Here is a 20,342-nt window from a genome sequence, read left to right as displayed (position 1 = left end):
ACCTCTCTCTGGCCAGAAAACTAAAAAGGTCAAATACAAATAGACACAGACAGTTAAGGATGTGTTCCCACATTTCTGAACTACTTATAATTTCACAACACGCAATTATCAGGTTTCTGGGCTATCGTTCATGCTATTTATGCTGTCCAGTACACTGCTCTTCATTGATCACTAGGCTATTTTCTAATCTGTAAAATGAAAATTAAACATGTTAAAACAGTGTGTGGGTCACAAGCATCCCATAAGGGTTATCACTATATTATTACTGTCACTATTATTTATTATTAGCCCTTCAGGAGCCAGGACTGATCTAAGAAGTCCTCTCTAATAAACAGATACCCAACGCTCCATTATGTTTCTATTATCATTTCTAGCAGCACCTACAAAAAATATTTTAACATAAATATGAAACTATGCTGGTAAAAGGGGATTCACAAATGTTTTAAAAAAGACAAAAGCACAAGTCTGGTTCCCTTGAAGAATGCTTTGCTTGCATCTTCTGCATTCTGTTTGGGGATTTAATTCTAAATTTTAGTCAGATTGCTGTACCCATCTTGTTTCCATCTTAAGTCTCCACATTAACACTGTCCACCTTTGTGAACTTGTTTTAGAAACAGGCGAGATATCTTTCCTTCTCAGCCCCCCTTTTTTGAAGACTTCTTCCTATGTCCACATCTTAGGCTTCTTTTCACCTGAATGTATACCCATAACACTTTTGGGTTTCTTGACCCATACCAATCTTTGAGAAAATTCTTGTACTCCCATTGTTTCCACTTCAAAAACAGCTTTGCTCTTTCATGTCCCCAACTGAAAAAAGCATATTCAACATGTATTTCCTAAAGTTACTATCCCACTTTCCTGTTTAAATATGCCACCATTGCTTAGCCTGCAGTAGGTACTCAAGAATTTGCTGCATAAATCATCTCTCCGAGGTCTTAACCACAATGACGCTGATGACTCAGTACAACTGCTTCCAACCTGACTTCTTAGAGGAACTTCAAATCAAATTATTAATTGCTTGGCATCAGATGTAACATGTCTCAACCAGACTCTTCCTCCTGAAAAGCACAGGTCCTTCTAGAAAAGTCTCAGGGAAGATAATTCATTCAGTGCCTAAATATCTGACCCTAAACTAGCTGCTAACATGTCACATAGCATAATCCTCAAGGCAACCTTATAGACTGGGCGCTACACTTCACAGATTAGCAAAGGCGGTCTGATAAGTCATTTGGCCAAGCTCACACAGTGATTAGTGTGTAGGGGTAAGTATTAACTCAGGCTGATGATTTAAGTTTGTATCCTTTCCAATAACTCGCTTCTCTAATTACCTATGCCAGAAAATCACACATGTGTCCTCTGCCTCCTCACCTACCACATCCAGTAGGCTGCCAAAGCACCGCATGGTTGCTACGTGCACAGCTTTGGAGTCAGACAGATCTCAGTGTGAGTGCCGGCTCTGCTACTTATTAGCTGTGAAATACTGGATGATAAAGTACAGAGCAGTTCCTGCTATGGAAGAGAGCACAGAGGCAGAAAGTGAGCAACTCTACCTGGGACAGTTAGGAAAGGCTACTCAGATGAAACTCGGACACACGGAGCAATTAAGTGACCTGCTAAGGTCACATGCTGGTATATTGTGGAACCAGGACTTAAAAAACCAGGTCCATTTGGCTCCAGAGACTCGGGCTGCTTAATGGTCTGCTACTGCTTTCATGTGTGGGAACCTTGATTGTCCTCAATTCTCTACATGGCTTGGGATAAAAGCATCAAAACAGTTCAATAAATGAATGGACAAACCAATCATCAGAACACAGGGAAATAAACTGGACTCTGAGAAGACTGTAATCACGTACTGGACTTATTTTCTGCCTCACCATCATTAATGAGCTGAGAAAAGCCATTCTGGGATAATAACCAAATGCATGTGCTCCGAACAGAACTTTCATGGGTGGTGGTCTTTTTTTACGGCACGTGGTAACTGATCTGAAGTCATTCTTGTCTTGGTGCCTCAGTTTCCTCTACTGAAAAGCAGAGGTAAGAACAGCTGACACCTCACAGGGTTGTTGAGGATTAAATGCAGTTAATATGCACAACTGGTTAGCATGTAACTTTAGCTCTATAAGCCGTTTACTAAAATGGGTTAAGATCTGAAGGGAGAGTGATAGTTAACTTACAGGAAACATTTTAAGATTCCCCATTCACAAGTTCCTGCATAGAATTCTTACTTTACAACCCAGATATTGATGAATACAAATACATCACCAAATAGGCATGAATTTATAAACTTGCTACACTGCTAACGATGATAGTTGGAGTCTCGTAAGAAATGCCTTCTCTCACCTGACTGGTTTTTGCTGATCTGCACCTCTCCGTTATTTTGTGGCTGTTGATTTGTTAAAGCACTGCTTTCTGACTGGCTGCTTAACACTTTAACAGCAGATCCCAGGTTTGCTGCTATGACGGGAAAATGCTGACCCCTCTTTAGAAGCTGCTTATGCTCCTGGTGGCGAAATCGAGGCGGAACTTCCCGGGGGTACCGAGGCAAGGCCTGTGTTGGCGGCTGCGGCTGCGGCGGCTGCTGCGGGTGCTGCTGCGGCTGCGGCTGTGGCTGCGGCTGCTGCTGCTGATTGTTGGCTGTGGCTCGCTTGGCATTATTATTAGTGCTGGTTGCTGTGGAAGTGCCGTTATTAGAGTTGGCAGGCTGAGGCTGGCTTACACTGGGCTTTATCTGTTCTGGCACTAATCCCAACAAAAGAAAAGGGGTGGAAAAGATTAGCCAGTAAAGTGTACCTCCATTGCAAGCCATCTAAGCAAAAAGGCCCCAAGGAAAACAATCCTAAAGGAACAGGCTCTTTATGTGTGCAGGGGTATCTTCATTCACGGGCTCAAGTTTTCTTGGGAAGGATCACTGCCAAGCATCAGGTTTTGACTTCAGCTACCTACCTATCCAATAAAGGAATGGACAGCTATCAGCATTCCCTGTCTTGGATGACAGCTCAGCTCACCACCTCTCTCCCTTGTTATCTCTGATTAGAGAACAAGCACTGATCATACAACTCTCTAACTCACAGTAACTAAAAGAACAAAGATGACAAAGTTTTGGTAATCCCTAAAGAATCCTCAAGTCCCGTGTGACTGTTCTGAATTTGCCTCATTCTTAATGTGTTTGATCCCTAGTTTTCATCTTTGAAAGATAACACAAGAGTAAGGGCAGAAAATAATCCTGCTAGTTCCCTTACAAAAAGACAAAGTTAACATTGTTTTTTGTTATTAAAATGTAAAATCTGAATCAAATAAGAAAAATTCAGAAGAGGGACAAAATACAAAGATCATACGATGAAATCTGTGAGACTAACCTAAACTAGAGAAATAATTTGAATATGCTTAAGCAAATTGGAGAAACAACAATCTGTCTACTGTACAAACAGTTGGAAACTACAGTGAATTTTTGGACTCCTAAAAGAGATTAAATAAGTAAACTGGTAGAAATCCTCTAAGCCAGGGAAAATATACCCAATCTCTAAAACTAGAGAGAGGCAGCACGGTCTATGAACTTTCGGTGCCAGACAGCCACAGGTTTCAATCCCAGTGCTGCCTTTAAAAAACTGTGTCCCTGGACAAGCTGTGTAAACCCGAGCCTGTGGTCTCCTCTGTGAAACAGCGTAACACCTATTCTCAGAGAGCTATCCTAAGGTTGAGTATGTTAATAATGTTTACAGAGCACCAAACATAAGGCGGGGCAGCACACCCTGGTTTACTGTGCTTTGCATTATCACACTTTGAAGATACTGCATGTTTGTACGAAAAGTGTGTGGCAACCCTGCATCAAGCAAGTCTCTTGGCAGCATTTTTTTTTCCAACAGCATCTGCTCACTTTGTCATTCTGTTTCACCCTTTGGTCATTCTCACAGTTATTTCCAACATTTTCATTATTATTATATTTGTTATGATGAACTAAGATCAGTGATCTTCGATGTTACTGCTGCAAAAAGATTGGGACCCGCAATGGCTCAGCTAATGATTAGCACTTTTAAAGCAATAAATTATTTTTAAATTAAGGTATGTACACTTTTTAAAGATATAATACTACTAAATATCTTAGACTATAGGACAGAGTAAGCATAACTTTTATATGCACTAGGAAGCCAAAAAATTTGTGACTTGCTTTATTGCAATATTTACTTTACCACAGTGGCTTGGAACCAAATCTGCAATAAAATGCCTATAACTAGTGTCTATTTTTTAATGACTGGCACAATACCACTTTATATTTTTGTAGCAATTTAATCAGCTTTGCAGATGCCACTGTCAAATAAACAGTGATTCATCTCCATGTGATTGGTGAGGACACTGAGAAAACTTCAAGAGTTAAGAGCAACAGGCCTAAAACTAAAACAGCCTCACCACTCACGAGCTAGGTTATTTCTGTATCTTTTTCCTTGTCTATGATATAGACAGTGCTGGTCTAATACCTAGCATAATGTAAACACTCAGTAAACAGAAGCCATTACTGCAGCCCAAATAAAAGAAAGATTCATCAAATGTCTATAATGTATATGATTCTGTGATAAAGCACTGGTTACCTAAACTGTTTCCAAGTCACTCAACTTCCTCTTACAAGCCCTCAGATCTACAGCTGCCTCTCATTCAATGGTCTAGCCTCACTATTGTCTTCTTTCTCTGAACAGCTGGAGGATTTAGTTTATATTACTGATACTTACACTAATATATGATCTTGACCTCTTATTTTTTAAAAATCTGACTTCGACTTCTCTAAAGTAATACAAAAAAACTGTAATTTAGGAGGAATTCCTTAGATTACAAATATTCCAACTACTGCTTCAAAGTCCATCTATTCTTGATGACTGAAAAGCCTCTTATTAACAATTTGGGCCCAGTGTATTCTAAGTCTAATTACTTGATGTATGAAAATTTTGTCCTACTAAACAAGTTAATGCTCTTAGAATATTAACAATAATGTATATTCCTTTGTCGTGAGGAAAATAAGGAACTAGAATATTCTAAAATATATCTGAAACCAAGAGGATCAAATATATATTAATTATGATATTATAAGGCACATAAAAACTCTTAAATCCGCTTTTACATGCCGAGTCTTGAGCTCAGTATGGTATCTGGCAATTGAATGTAACCTTAAAGTTTTACAGTTACCCACTGCTAAAAAGTAAGTTTGTCCACCACTTTATTCCTAAAGGGAAAAAGACTGTGAAAACAATTTAATACCCAAACAAGATGTTATTTATGTGAGATAGCAACAGGGAAGTATTCTTTAATACATTCAAGAAAGTAGAAGATAACTTACATGAAGACATGTACAAGAACCCTAACGCTACTGCAGAAGTGAGCAGGAGTTCAGAAGCAGTATTACACTGGTCACCCAGCAACCCCACACTTACCTCAAAAATTCAAAGAACTCCTGTATTTTTCATCAATAAAGTGCCATAAGAGAAAGAGGCTGAAATGATAGATACTAGTCTCTAGGGCCAGAAAACTTCAGTGACGCCAGCAAAAAACATTGAGACGTAACCACTGACTATAAAACTAAGTAATCTGAAGTAAAATCTCAGATGTAAACATGGGATGTCTCAGTAAAGAATAAAGGAGCTAACAGTGCATGTAGGTGTGCCAGGCTATGGGTGGAGCTGCTGGGTAACAGAAATAAATATGAGTGATTTTGGCTACTGTCTACGTGTAAAGTTTAGATTAATTATGTCAGTAAATATGTAAACCATCAGAAGAGGGAAAAATGACAAAACCATTTAATAGACACAGAAAATGCAATAAAGAGAATTATTTTAAAATTGTGCTTAACATGAAATACAAAATGAAATGCCAAGCATAAGCCTCAAAATATCTGTAATCACAATAAAAATCTGAATGGTTAAATTAACTAGTTAATAAAGACCATAAAAAGGGTTAAGAAAAGAAAAAACAAACTTAAGGAATACACTTTGCAAAAATCACTCCTGAAACAAAACAATTCAGGAAAACCGGTGGAAAAAAGTACAGAGACAGATACACTAACAAGAAGTGCTAACAAAATTTAGATGAAAGCAGACTTTAAAAATTCAAAGGGAAAGCATTATAAAGATTTTGCATATTGATAAACCAACTAAAAAGAAATAACCAGCTAAGAACCTTTATATATCAAATCTTAATATCAAAAAATGTAAACCAAGTGGAGACAGAAAAGAAAAACTGGGAAAAAAAAAAAAGGCAAAACCATGCACCTTGAAATCAGGTTAACACCTTTTTTGACAATTACTCATGAAACAGGAAGTGCATACACATACCATTCACCACTAAAGAAAATATCAATGAATTACAAAAAGTAGGAATAATACAGATGATACTTCTGGACTACAATGTAATCACACTAGAAAAACTAGCAACTAAAACTGCCTTATTCAAATAAATCTTGAGTTGAAGAGGAAATAAATACCAGGACTCTAGAGCTATCAAAAAAAAAATATCATGAAAACAATACACACAATAAATTTTAAGACATGACTAAACCAGGGAATGAGAATGTGAAGAAAAAAACTCAAGTTAAAAATCCAACAAAAAGAGGTAAGAAATCAGTAAAGATAAAAACAGAAACCAATGACTTTTGATGTGAATCAATAAGCAAATAAAGATTTAAATATATGACACAAATATTTTTAAAAGACTATAAACAATATATGCTATAATTTTACATTTTGATCTGAAATATTTTACACTGTTGACTCAGTAAGTTTTTTGAAATGCAAAACAGTAAACCAATAAATCCAAGGCATGATTCTATGAAAAAAGTAAACAATCAGTTAACCTAATTTTTAAAAAATGTAAAAAATGAGATGATTTCTAAAATTAAGATATGTCTTTAGGCTCAACTTATAAATAATTAGAAAAACTGGAGGAGGGAATTATTTACCACAAGATTCCAGAAGAGGCAGAAAAAAATAGACTAATTAGCACAAAAGAAATGAAATTATTAAATCATCCATCAGGATCAGATAGTTTGATCAAAACTACCATGCATACTTCATTTTTTAAAAAGCTAGCACACTGTTACAAAACATATCTCTAAATCAAAAGCTATTCAAATTGTTATAGGGCAAAGCATAAGATCGAATGCCAACACTAACACTAATACATCAGACAAAATTTTAGTAATCCCAAACAATGGGGGAAATAAAAGAAGAAATATAAATAGTACTTGGGGAAAAACACATAACTTCATATATAGAGAGACTCTAAAGACAAGGTACTATGTGTAACATACACCAATAAAACAGAAAACCCGACTAATGGCTTGGCAAACCTTTTCTGTAGAGGGCCAAACAGTAAACATTTTAGGCTTTCCAGGCCATACAGCCTCTGTTACAACCACTCAACTCGCTGCTGTAGCACAAAAACCAGCTCCAGACAGCACGTGAATGAACGGGTATGATTGTGTTCCAACAAAACTTCACATAAAGCAGCAGGCAGTGGGCCAGATTTGGCCTGCAGGATATAGTTTTCCAGCCTCTGCTCTACAAAATGTAGTTTCCCAAGATGAGCTCACAGAGGAGTATTAGATCCTACGGCGTAATAACGGGAGAAGGCATTAAAAGATCCTCCAAGATCTGCCTCTAAAAAAGCACCTGGCCCAGATGACTTAACAGGGAGTGTGTGTGTAAATAAAGTCCTCAAGAAACATGTATCTGTCCTACATAAACTGTTACAGAACAAAGATGTACAGGTTCAAAAGACTGGCTGGATTCAAATTCTGGCTCTGAAACTTGGGAGCTACATGACCATGGGCAAGGTATCTATTCCCTCTGTACCTTTTCTTCATCTGTAAAATAAAGGTAAATATTAATACCTACACCTGTAGGGTTTTTGTGAGGCTTTAACACAATAATAGATGTAAAGAATTATTAATAAAAACTGTATCTGGCACATGGTTAGTATGCAATAAACATTAGTGATTAGTATTACCATTTAGGTAAAAAAGGTAGATGAACCCCAGGTTTCTGGCCTGGAATTTGAGTACAGAGTGGTACCATTTACAAAGATATGAAATAGAGAAAAAATTAAATCTGGGATGTATGTGTGAAAGAACGAGTTTAACTGGCTTTTGTTGTTGTTGTTAGGTTTATTACTATAGGACAACCATTCTTGAACTTTTTGATTCAAGACCCCTTTACAATTTAAAAAATATGGAACACCAAAAATCTTTCATTTATGTGGGTTACACCTATAGATATTTACCATGCTAGAAAATTAAAGAAGTTTAAAAAATATTTATTAAATCATTAGGAAAATCCTTTTTATATTAAAAGTTCTTTTTTTGAAAAAAATAACTATTTCCCAAAAAAAGAAGAAAAAAAAAGCATGCATTGTTTTTTATTTTTGCAAATCCCTTTAACATCTGGCTTAACAGAAGGCAGGTGGATTCTCACAACCACCTCTGCATCCAATTGGTCGTGATTTGCACATTATGTACCCTCTAGAAGACTTCGCCACACACTCAGGAGAGAATAAGTGAACTAGACAAATAAAGTCTTTCTATTATTACGGAAACAGTTTTAACCTTGTGGGTCGCAAGAGAGCTTCAGGGAGCCTCTCATGTGTCCTCAGATAAACTATGAAAACCATTGCTATAGAAATGCTAACTGATTGGAAGCAAGATGGTTCTGGAATTCAGTAAAAGTCTGAACTAAAAATATGGGTTTAGCATTCAACATATAGGTAGAAAAAGAAGCTATGAAGCTGTAAAATAAGAAATGGCAAGACTTAGAATAGGTTAGACTCATCAATTCAATCATGCAAAAGCCCAATTGGTCTTCTTAACTGTTGATCCCACCCCGCACTGTTTTCACTCTTTTACCAAACCTCTGCCCTATCTTATCCATATTTTTAAAGTGCTCTCAGAATTAATGCAAAGTCTTTAACACAGCCCCTGTTTACCACTTTTCCAGATTCATAACTCTGCTATATCCACATACATCTCCTCTTCTGCATCAAATGTCTGTAGTGTTCCAAAAGGTAACATGCTGTTTTATGACATTCCTTTCTTCAAAATATTTCTGTCCACCACCTTTCCTAGGAAACAACCAGTTGCCCGCCAGCTTCTCCCTCTCCCAGACTCAGCCAACAGTAGAAGTACAGTATGACAATGCCCCCCACTCCCACGAAGCTCTGGGGCATCTCTTACACTGCAATGTGCTCTTTAAGCACAGGTTTCTTATTTCTTCTTCCTTTCTCCACTGGTGTTCCCAGAACCAAACACAGCAGATGGTAAAGAAATACTGGCTGAACAACAACTTAAGAGCTGTCAGCATATATGAGATGACCGAATCCAAAGAACAACGCAGAATGATACTGAGGATGAAACGCTGCAACACCAACGTTCAAGAGGTGGGATACTCAAGAACCAATGAAGGAGGACCGAGTGATCAAGAGAAGTAGAGACTAAGGACAGTGATGGTCACTGGCTAAGTCACTGCTGAGTAACTCACTGGTCACAAACGCCTGCTCTAAAAGAGACCTAGAGCCAACATCCAGAAAACAAGACAAGCCTAGTCAATATGCTTGTTAATGTGGAAAAGACACTCTAGTTAGCCCTAACAATACAGTATCCACAATACCAGATAAGTATTCTGAAGAAATTTCATTCAGCTAGAATAAAACATATTCACTGCAATTGTTTACTTTTACATTTTTTTTTGGCCATACCATAACCCAATTTGTCTTTTGCAGTTTAAAGGAGATAGGCAAAATTTGAATTGGCCCAGAAATAAACAAGCATTTTAATTTTTAAAATGGAAAAATTACTCAAGAAATAATTTAAATCCACATCTTCCTGAACTGTACTCCAAATCAAGACTCTGTGAAACAATATTATAATTAAATTATTAACGTTTACTTTTTCCTACTTTCATCCTAATTTTCTGGCATTTTTTAATGTAAAAACATAATTTCATTCTGTAAACCTAAAACTGATGCTAAAAAAAAAAATCTATTAATTGGAAAGAAAAATCCATAGCAATAGTCTTACATTCAAATAAAAAACCAATAAAAAACAATTTAATATCCAAAGTTCTAAATATACCAAGCTCTAAATTTGTAAAAATAAGTTATGTACTCTTATTCCTTAATGACTGAAATTATCCTATATGAATATTTGCTTCTTTAAGATAACATTTTAAAAATTTAACATTTTAATACATTTCAGAAAAAAATTAAAATGAACTTTCCTTCAGCTATCTACAATTTAAAGAACAGTTTAAATACAAACCAGCCATCAATCACCTTCTATTACTACCAAACTCACCAAAACATCAATTAATACATCTTAATACCTCAAGATCTTCCTTTATTATCCTTTTGAAGTTTACAAATCAGCTTTGCATAATTGTTTTCCTATTGGCTACACTGCCAATTTTCTAAAAGTACAAGCATAAATAACAACCATAGTATACAAACTGCCATTTTAAGACATGGTTTCATTTTAATAGAATGAAGTATTAAATGAAATGGATGTTTGGAAAATAAAAAACCACATACAGATTTGCATTTGAATTATTCAAAGGACTGAAATAGTTAAAATTACTAAGCATCTATAAAATATAGAGTGCTTGGGCAAACTTAAATTAACATAGAATTACTATTTCCAGTCTCAGTATGTATCATTATATGGGAAAACAAAAGTCAACCTCTTTGAAAGCAAGATGGCATATACCAATGAAAGCTGGTCAGTTAGAAAACAAAATTGTTAAAATATTTTTTAAAAATTTGTGTCATCTATAGATTAACAGTCCTTAAAACCTTTATTACAGGGAATTATTTTATGCTCTTAAGAGTCACAAAATAAAACAACTTTGGGAAGAAAAGTTAACATGTAACAAACTAGTATATTTAAACTTCACTGTTTATCAGGCAATACCATGTATAATATTTATCTTTCTCCCTTATTACTGTTTCTAATATGTAATTATAATCTCTTTAAGCCTAAATTCTCAATTAATTATTCTAGTTGTTGTATTAAAATAATAAGGTAGCTTTCAATAACATTCACTTTAAAGAATGTGACTCACATTCAGAGAAAGTGAAAACAAATATGGGCAATAAAATAAAAAATCAATTATGTCAGCTTTCCTGATGAATAACAGCAACATTATCATATTTGCAGTCAAGAGTTTCACAAAGCACAAACCTGATAAAAACTTCACAGTAGATTAGAAAATTCTGTATATTAAGAAATTCCAAAAATAGGTGTTTCCGATTTTTGTTGCTTCCCCACTCTGCAGCTTTCAGAAGAAAATGGAGGAAAGGCATAATGTCATTTTACTGCTACAGAAATACTGCTTGCCAACTATCCCTATATATGAGGCCCAATAATTTGAATTCCATCTTCTTTTAAGAATGAGGTGGGAAGGGAAAGAAGCAGCTAGCTGAAAATGTGAAGAGCGATTCTATTCAATTATAATGAGCTTCTAAGTCAAATTTATTAAAAACATGGCCAAACACTGTACTACTATAAAAATCATTTCTGCTATCATTAATAAGCATACTGGATGATTTAACAATATCGATTATACTTCCCCTGTATAATACACATTCTTTGTCCTTTACTAACCTGTCAGTTTTAGAATGCTGAAAGGCACAGAGGGGGAACTCTGTGCTTTTCGGTTGACAAAATCGCAGTGCTAAAATCTTCACTGTGGATAAATGGCTGCAGTTTTAACTGCCATTAGCCAATCTGCAAAACAGCTAAATGCTTGTCAATGCAGTAACTTCTCCTAATCCTTAACAAGCTGAACTGAATGGCCGCTTGAGAACTTGAAAAATAAGACTTAAAAACTAGTGTTAAATATAATAAACTGTATTTATATTTTATACAGGTACAAGCAAATCTTATTTTTCTTTTTTTGTCACATGGGATCTTAGTTCCCCAACCAGGGGTCCAATCCCTGTCCCCTACATTGGGAGTGTGGAGACTTAACCACTGGACCCCACCAGAGGTCCCAAATCTTAGCATTTGTTTAAAGGTTCCTCAGAAGAAATACCAAACAGCAAGATATAAACAATCACTTCAAAATTAGATCCCAAATTTAAAACAAACATTAAACTGAATTCACTTAGGTGTTTTTTTCCCTTTTTTTGGCCATGCCAAGGGGCATGTGGTGGTATCTTAGCTCCTCAAACAGGGCTCAAATCCATATCTCCTGAAGGGCAAACGCAGAGTCCTAACCACTGGATCGCCAGGGAATTCCTGAATTCCCTCAGTTTTAATTCATTTCAAAATCCCAGAGAAATCAGAAATACACCTTTTCCTGGTCTTAGCTCTACTGCTTCAAAGAACTCTTATCTTCTTACCCAAAATCTCCCATCTTAAACTACCAACACAAAGAGAAACAGAACTGATTTGTCCTTCTGCAACCCTCTAGGCTTTGGTGACTGAATAAATTATTCTGCCAAGCTTCATTAATGAATTTCTGGATGAAATCACCCTATTAACAAATTCTGCTCTTCAGCAAAACACCGAAAGAAGGTACATCTGTTCTAAAGTACAGATCTTCTTTAAGAGGTAGAGAAAACCCACACAACATTTACAATAAGGTAGTCTCAAGATCTTTGGTTAATCTCTCCATCATATCTTGCCCAAATGTGTAAGATGCAGAAGTGGGAAGATGAAAGATTTATTTTTCAGGCAGAGGCTCATGCTTAAAAAAGAAAAAAAAAATTGCTTAATTTTTTTACAAAGGGACCTCTACTCAAAATTCGGTAATAACCTAAGTGAGAAAAGAATCTGAAAAAGAATGGATATAAATACATGTATATGCGCAACTGATTCACTTTGCTGTACACCTAAAACTAACATAACGTTGTAAATCAACTATACTCCACTACAAAATAAAAATTAAAAAAAGATTTACTGCCCTCAAGTCTCTTCTTCATATAACTAATAATTCTAGAAGTGATCCCCAAATTTAATTAAGGTGCTATGGAGAATGGGGTCTCACAAACCAAACCAAAACCAGGTTCTTCAAGCCTCACAGATTCACTAAATCAGAATCTTCATTTTTAAAAATGTATCACGTGGTTCTCATGTCTGAGTAAATTTGGAAAACCGTTCTACTAGGTACTGTAGCAACATTTACAGAACTTTTGTTTTGTGACTCCAAAGGGGAAAAAAAGGGTAATACCTAAAAATTCAATTAGAAGTCAGTAACAGGAACAATAGAAGTCCCAAACATACTGGGGGGGAAAAAAAAAAGTTCACAAAAGTTGTATAACAGAGGAACTGTCACCATCACTGATACAAACTATTTAAGAAATACGGGATGAAGAAATTATTTTTTTAAATTAGAAAAAACACTCCCGTATATATAAAAATGAAGTTCAGAAAAATTAAACAGTTAATACTATACAATGCCGTTGTTTTTAAACACACGTAAGCCCTCAGGGGTCTGACACTTAGGTATTTCTCCCTGGAATCTCATTCTCAGAACAACCTAAAACATATGATACAGTCCATAATTTTAGAATTTTTTTCATCAAACACATCAGATGGAATGTTAATGAGCTTATTATACAGAGAGCTCATGTAAATAGAAAACAAAAACTTTAAGCTCAAAAAGTAAATGGGTAGAGAAGAATGGATAATTTTTAAGAGCAAAAAAGTACAAATAATAACATATAACACTCCATTTTACCAATAAACAGATTTATATTTAAATCAAAGAAATAAAATTCCAATTTTAGCCTGACAAACTTATAAAGATCATATATCCCACCCTCATATTCCTTGCACTATTGCAGAAACACTACTGTGATTCACCCATGTTGGGCTGGGTTCTACTTTAATGAGAGGAAAAAGCAAGTCATCGTCTGGGTGAGGAGGAACTCCGAAACGACTGGGGAAACTACTAGCATGATGTTTCAAGGGACTGAAAGGTTGCTAAGATACTGTAAAACCATAGCTGTGAAGTTAAAACTTACCAATATCAGCTGGATACCATGCCATTTAATATCCCTTTATCCTCACATGATTCTACGCATTTGAATTATTACCTCAATTTTACCAGTAAGGCAACTAAGGCTCAGAAGAAGGTTGCCCATGATTAAACATCTAGTAAATGGAGCTAAAACTTAAAACCAAATCTGACCTCCCAACCAATGTTCCTTGTAGTATACATTTTCATCTTAAAAGCTACAGATCAAAAATTTCTAACCAGTGTTTATATTAATAATAAGTTATCTATTATATACTCAGCATTAACTTCCCTCCAGGTCCTGTGATTTATGTTCTATATATCATTGCATTCCCACATTAAGTAGCCTAGATTATCTCCTTTTAACAGAGTCAAACCCAAGGTTAGAGGTTATAGTACTTGCTCAAGGTTGTAGAGATAAGAACTACAAAGGCACGATTCAAATCAAAGTTTATCTGACTCAGAAGATTGGACTTTTAACCACTATGCTTGGTTTATGCAAAAATTCCAGGATTACCTTATTAGATTATCTTATTTGCTTCTGGCAAAATGCTGCCTTTAAGTATCATTTTATCAGCTGCACTTTCACTAAGGCTACTGGCACTGAGGGAGAGCTCTTAGTACGCATTCAGAAGCTCAGCTACTATTCTTAGTAAAGGCGTTCAGTCGCCAAGTTGTGTCCAACTCTCTGCAACCCCATGGAGTGTAGCCAGCAAGGCCCCTCTGATGGGATTTCCCAGGTAAGAACACTGGAGTGAGTTGCCATGGCCTCCTCCAGGGGATTTTCCCTACCCAAGGATCGAACCTGTGTCTCCTGCACTGGCAAAAGGATTCTCTACCACTGAGCCACCATATAAAGTGAAATTATCATGTATAATGTGTTTTTTCCTAGTCTGGAGTTTTCCCTTATAAAGTTAGTATAAACTGATTAAGCTACTCTTGCTAATCCGTCCCAATTTCTACTCCAAAATTTAAACAAGAAGATTGCTAACTTGTTTTCTTTGAAACTGAAGACCTAATTGTTGCCCCGGCATACTATCTCAGGGCTCAGGATACAAACCCAGGATGCTCCCACAAGCCACCAACTATAGGCTCATTAGTCTCTGAATTGCATTTCTAACAACAGTTTACTTTGTTAACTACATTAATCTCCACTTTTCTCACATTCATTTTGTCTCCTTTGTCCTGCTCCAGTCTCATCAGACATCCGAATACACAAAATCATTTCTACTTATTTTAATAATTTATTATTATTTATAAGGAAACACATCTACATTTGGTAGAAATAAAATGGTTCTTTTCTAAAAAAAAAAAAAAAAAGTGGGGGGTTCTTAGCATTCTTTATAACCTCTTGAGTCCATAAATTTAGATTGACATGTATAAATCTATATAAATCATTTTTCTTTCTTAATAGGAGAAAAGGAAAAATTGTGACTGATATACCCCAAAATAATCGTTTTTATTGGCTCCCATGAAATAAAAGGCCATTTTTCCCACCTCCTGTTAGTGCACAGCTAACAAACCTTATCTGTTATACCGCTCAAACACATTTTCATAGAAACACATTCGCCATTAGTAAATTCTTAATCAGTAAAAACCTCTGCTTCCTCAAAGAGGTCAGCACCCATTTGCCTTCAGAATTTCTCATAAAGCCAAAGTACTATCACGGCATATCTGGAATTAGAACTTGGTCTTCCAAATATCACCTAATACCTGCCTGTAGTACAAAAGTCGTTATCTGTACACTGCACACTGCAAATAAAAACCCTGAACTAAGTCCCAATTCTAAAAGCAGACCTTCCCAACCTGTGGGGCAGAAACAGGCTACATGGACGCTAGGGGTCAGACTCTCTGGGACTGTCATCTTCAGCTGAGAGCAGCCTCTTCTGTTTACAATAGCTCCACAAACATCATTTTCTACATGTGCCATTACGTGAACAAGGTCAGGCAACGTGCTTCAAGTCACAAACTATTTGGGCCTCAGTCTTCTCCCCTGAAAATCTATGCGGTACAGTGACCTTTCATCAAGCCACCAAAGTTCCTGAATTTCATCATCATAGGAAGCTTTGCAATTAAGAAACTTAGGATTTCATGGAGAAAATGGACTGCTAAGCTGAGATCACAGGTAAATTACATTTACCTTTACTAGAGTAAAACATGGGGTCCCAAAGAGTTGGACACGACTGAGCTAATGAACTGAACGGAACTGAAAGTAAAACAAGGATGAGAATGGTAACACAGTGGGAACAGGAACTTGGGAGTCTGTTTTATCCATGCACAACAGTGACCACAACAGTGCATGAAACAGGGTGGGCCCACAATAAATGTCTCACGAAACGTTAAAAATTCTTGAAAAACCAACTACCTCACATATCACAAAGCTGTCAAAACCTTTCTTTCTTTGTGCTCAAATGGGAAATACCATATACATATGGGAATATGTGTATACATATACTTTCATATACTATTAAAAGACCTTTCTGTAGTATTTTTAAAAGACGCATTGCTTTAGTTCATTTGCTGCATATTATTAAAGCATGGGCAATGGTGCAGCTCTCCTGTTTTGTCTTCCATGTAACTAACCACAGGGATGTTTTCAAAGAAAACAAAGCCATAGACACCAGTAGGGTTAGTAGTCCAATCCTTACTCAGACATTAATCAGCTGCATAACCAACAGGCAAATTACTTAAACTTCCTTAGTCTTGATTTTATCTGTATATAGTGATAATGCTATCCACTCTCCTAAGGCTGTTGAAATTATTAAATGCAATTATTAAATGAAAAATTAAATGAAATTATTAAATGTTGAAATTATTAAATACTGCACTAGTACACACTGAGGAAGCCATTCCCATATTAGTTTTTAAATATCCAGTGCATGAAGTCTCATGGTTCCCAGCCTGCTGCTCCGGTCCCTTCACTGGGTCCCACACATTTCCCAAAATTCAATAGCTAAGAGCTGGTTTTACTCTTAGCACATCAAGCTTTTAGGCCTGCTGCAGGACAGTGCTCTGCATCACTGGTGCCCATTCACTGTTAGTGATGAGATATTTAGAATCTCACCTTGATAAAATGAAGCAAATGTAAAGCACCGTGCATGCTACACAGTCAGTGCTCAGAGTTACCGATCCTGATGTCTCCAATATGAGGTGACACGCAGCTGAGCTAACAGCTCTTGAACATTTCGATCACATCCTAGATCAATGGATTTAAGTAACGAAATTGTGTTTGACAGAAAAACAGAAAAGATTAGAACTGAATACAAATAATGGTTTCTAATTGTGGTAGAAACAAAAATGTTTCAAATGTTGATTTAAGTCTCATGAGTTTTAAATTAATCCGGAAAGAGAACAGCAGTAATAAACTATGCTTCCCTATGTGATCATCAGAAAACAAAAAATCTGTCCCAAATTTTCTCTGTTCCTGCTTCCATTTGAAAGCTCCCCTTATCTCCTTTAGAGCACTGGGGATTACCCTTCTCTATAATCAGCTTGCTGATGAAACCACCTGAAGAAAGCCCTGGCATGATAATATACAGACAGACAGAAAAATAACTATCAGCTGACAAAAATGAACAGTGCTTATTCTTTTGTAAGGAATGTACAATCCTTCGTATGCTTCCAAAACAAGCCAGTGTCAGAGCTGGAAAGCTTTTTTTTTTTAATGACCTTTCTCTCTAGAGTTCCCAATCACTTCTTCCTTGCCTTCACAGTGTAAGGTCCACAAGATATTCATCCATTCTTATATCTCACCATAATTGTTTCAGCCCTCATTTCCCTGCTGTTTCAAAGAGATACTCAAATACATACTTTAAAAAGGAACTTCAAATATTCAGACATTCCAATACTTATGCTCCTCATGGTTTTTCAAAGTTCAAGTCACAAGAATAAAATTTTCAAAAATGTCATTATGTCACTCATAAAGGTCCACACTTCTGTAAGATGAACCACAAGTTTACCTCACCAAGAAACAAACATCATATTGTTTTCATATAACAAAGCTGGTCGAGATCTGAATCTGTGACACCTTCCTTAAATCCAGCTTTTATGCAGCTCCACCAGTGAATGACACCAACACTGGCAGGTGCTATCTAATCGGGAGTGGCAGCAGCCTTAGAAAAAGAAATCACTCATGAAGGCAGACTTCTAAAGGAAGTGCCAGGCCTCGTGAGTTATGCTCTGTCTGAGCACTAAAATCTTGACTCTAACAACGAAGAAGGAGGCTCTAGAGCTATGTGGGCCGATAGAATTTTAAATTCAGTTCCTCAGCAGCATTAGCCACATTTCAAATACTTAAAAGCCACATGTAACTAAACTTGGACTTTATACACACTCTATAATACAAAAAGACAAAAATGATGCTGACAGTATAAACTATAATCTTGAATTAAGGTGAATTCTCATGAGTTTTAAATGTTGGCAATCAATTAAAAATTTAAAGGCTATCAATAAAAACGCAGTGTGGAGACCACAGGAGATCAGGGAGAAATGATAGCTAAACAAATTATCTTGCACTGGGTCGTAGAACAGAAAAGTTAACAGAAGAAACAGTAAAATCGAAATACCGTCTGGAGTTCAGTAATACCAATCAACTCATGTCAGTTTCTTAGTTTTGACAAAACTACCACGGAAGTGTAAGAAGCGAATAATGGGGAACTGGGTGAGGTATATATGAGAACTCTCTGTACTATTTTTCAACTTTTCAGTAAATCATAAATTATTCCAAAGTTAAGGTTAGCAAAAATCAACTGTGAGCCAAACCTGTATTACAAGACTTCAATTTGTAATCTAATCACTGCAAACCCCAAACCATAAACACCATACAGATATTATACATACCACGAAAACAGATACACTTTTCGTGAATCAGAGTATGACCAAGTATGAAAGGAGCTGCCATCCAAAGAAGGATAAAGTGAGTGAAACAGCTGGCAAAACAACCAAGTATTTTGAACTGACCTTCATGCACTCAGCCTAACATTCTCAGAATTGTGGGAAAAAGTTTCTTAAAAAAGATTCAAATATGTTCATGTTTCATGTATGGATGTGAAAGAAATGACTTCTGTTTGGAGAGGATATAAACAGCAGGCACTCAAAGATCAAGCTTAAAGAAACAAATATCCATTGACCAGTCAAAAGTCTAAGGTTAGAATGTAACTTTGTGCCCCAAGTTTAATACATGTCACAACATCTTAAGAAATCAGAAAGGGAAGGATCAATGGCAGTTGGAGGGATCCATCAGAAAATAAGTTCTGAGAGGTTTAGAAAAGCTGAAAGGCATGCTTGGCTGAGAAATGGGATCAAAAAGAAACAGAAACAGGAATGAACATAAAAAGATAAGAAGGATCTGAAAAATATGAAGGAGTGATGGGAAACAAGCTGGCTAGAGAGGTCGGATTAAAGAGGGCCTTGTAAGTCAATCAGGAGTTTGGTTTCGAAGCAAAGTAACAAACACAACTCAACACTCCTATCCAAGGGAGTGGTGCGATAAAAGTGGAATTTTAAGAAAACTAATTTGGTCATGTTCTTACTAAAAGAAATTTTTTTTTCTTGCGGCCGCATTGTGAGGCTTGTGAGATCTTGGTTCCTTGACCAAGGATGGAACCCGTGGCCCCTGCAGTGGAAGCACAGAGTCCTATCCACTGGACCATCAGGGAATTCCCCATGTTAATTAATTAATTTGGCAATGCTACTCCCTACATCATTCCACATCCCTGTAACTTAAACATCAGGTTCAAGGCCACAGTATCACCTTCGGCTCTCTTCTGCTCTCACCAGCTGCCAACGCTCTCAATTACACCTCACACATCGGTCATCCATCCCCTACCTCTACTGCCAAGACCTCAGTTCAAATCCCCATTACTGTCTCTATTCCTTCTCTTCCCTCTTTGGAACTGCTTCTATTTGGTGACACTAGACACAACTGACAAAGAAATATTCCTAAAGCACAGCTTATGACCATGACCTTTACATGGAAAAATCAGCACGAAGTCTTCCGGTCCCCCCCACCTCCGTGCCTACCTTCTGCCGTCTCCCTTTAACATTCCTGTACTCATTCTCTGGCTATTCCCTCTTCTTGCTCACCCGCCTCTTCTGCCCAGGGTCTTCTGTTGGCACCATCTTTCAAATCCCTGCCCATATTTCAACCAAACTTTCCATGTAAGTGACTGATGGATTTACAAGAAGAATGAAAAAACAAATGGTGATGTCACCCTTTTCTTGAGCTCTTCCTTCAGTGGCTCCTTTAGTACATTTAGCATACAGGGCCCTCTTTGGCCCCTACCAACCTCTGTCAGAAAAATCCTTTAACCTTGCCCACTCAGCACTGGGTACTTACTTAGTGCTCCTGGGATA

At 36.6% G+C, this 20,342-nt stretch overlaps 1 protein-coding gene across 7 annotated transcripts in view; it reads right to left on the bottom strand.

The window, feature by feature from the left end:
* The window catches only part of TNRC6A (trinucleotide repeat containing adaptor 6A), a 95,326-nt gene that overhangs the window by 42,161 nt on the left and 32,823 nt on the right, over positions 1-20,342 (bottom strand). For 6 of the 7 annotated variants that reach the window (XR_009694432.1, XM_061153039.1, XM_061153035.1 and 3 more), the window contains one exon: positions 2,341-2,739. The exons of the other annotated variant lie outside the window; for it this stretch is intronic. Coding sequence is in view for 5 of the 6 variants with exons in the window: in XM_061153039.1 (XP_061009022.1) it covers positions 2,341-2,739 (399 nt within the window). In the remaining variant the exon portion in view is untranslated. The remainder of the gene's footprint in view (positions 1-2,340; positions 2,740-20,342) is intronic. 7 annotated transcript variants of the gene reach the window in all.

The sequence above is a fragment of the Dama dama genome, chromosome 10 (genome assembly GCF_033118175.1).
Source record: "Dama dama isolate Ldn47 chromosome 10, ASM3311817v1, whole genome shotgun sequence".
NCBI lineage: Eukaryota > Metazoa > Chordata > Mammalia > Artiodactyla > Cervidae > Dama > Dama dama.
Note: the sequence above shows the minus strand (reverse complement) of the source record. Positions and strands in the feature narration are given on the sequence as shown.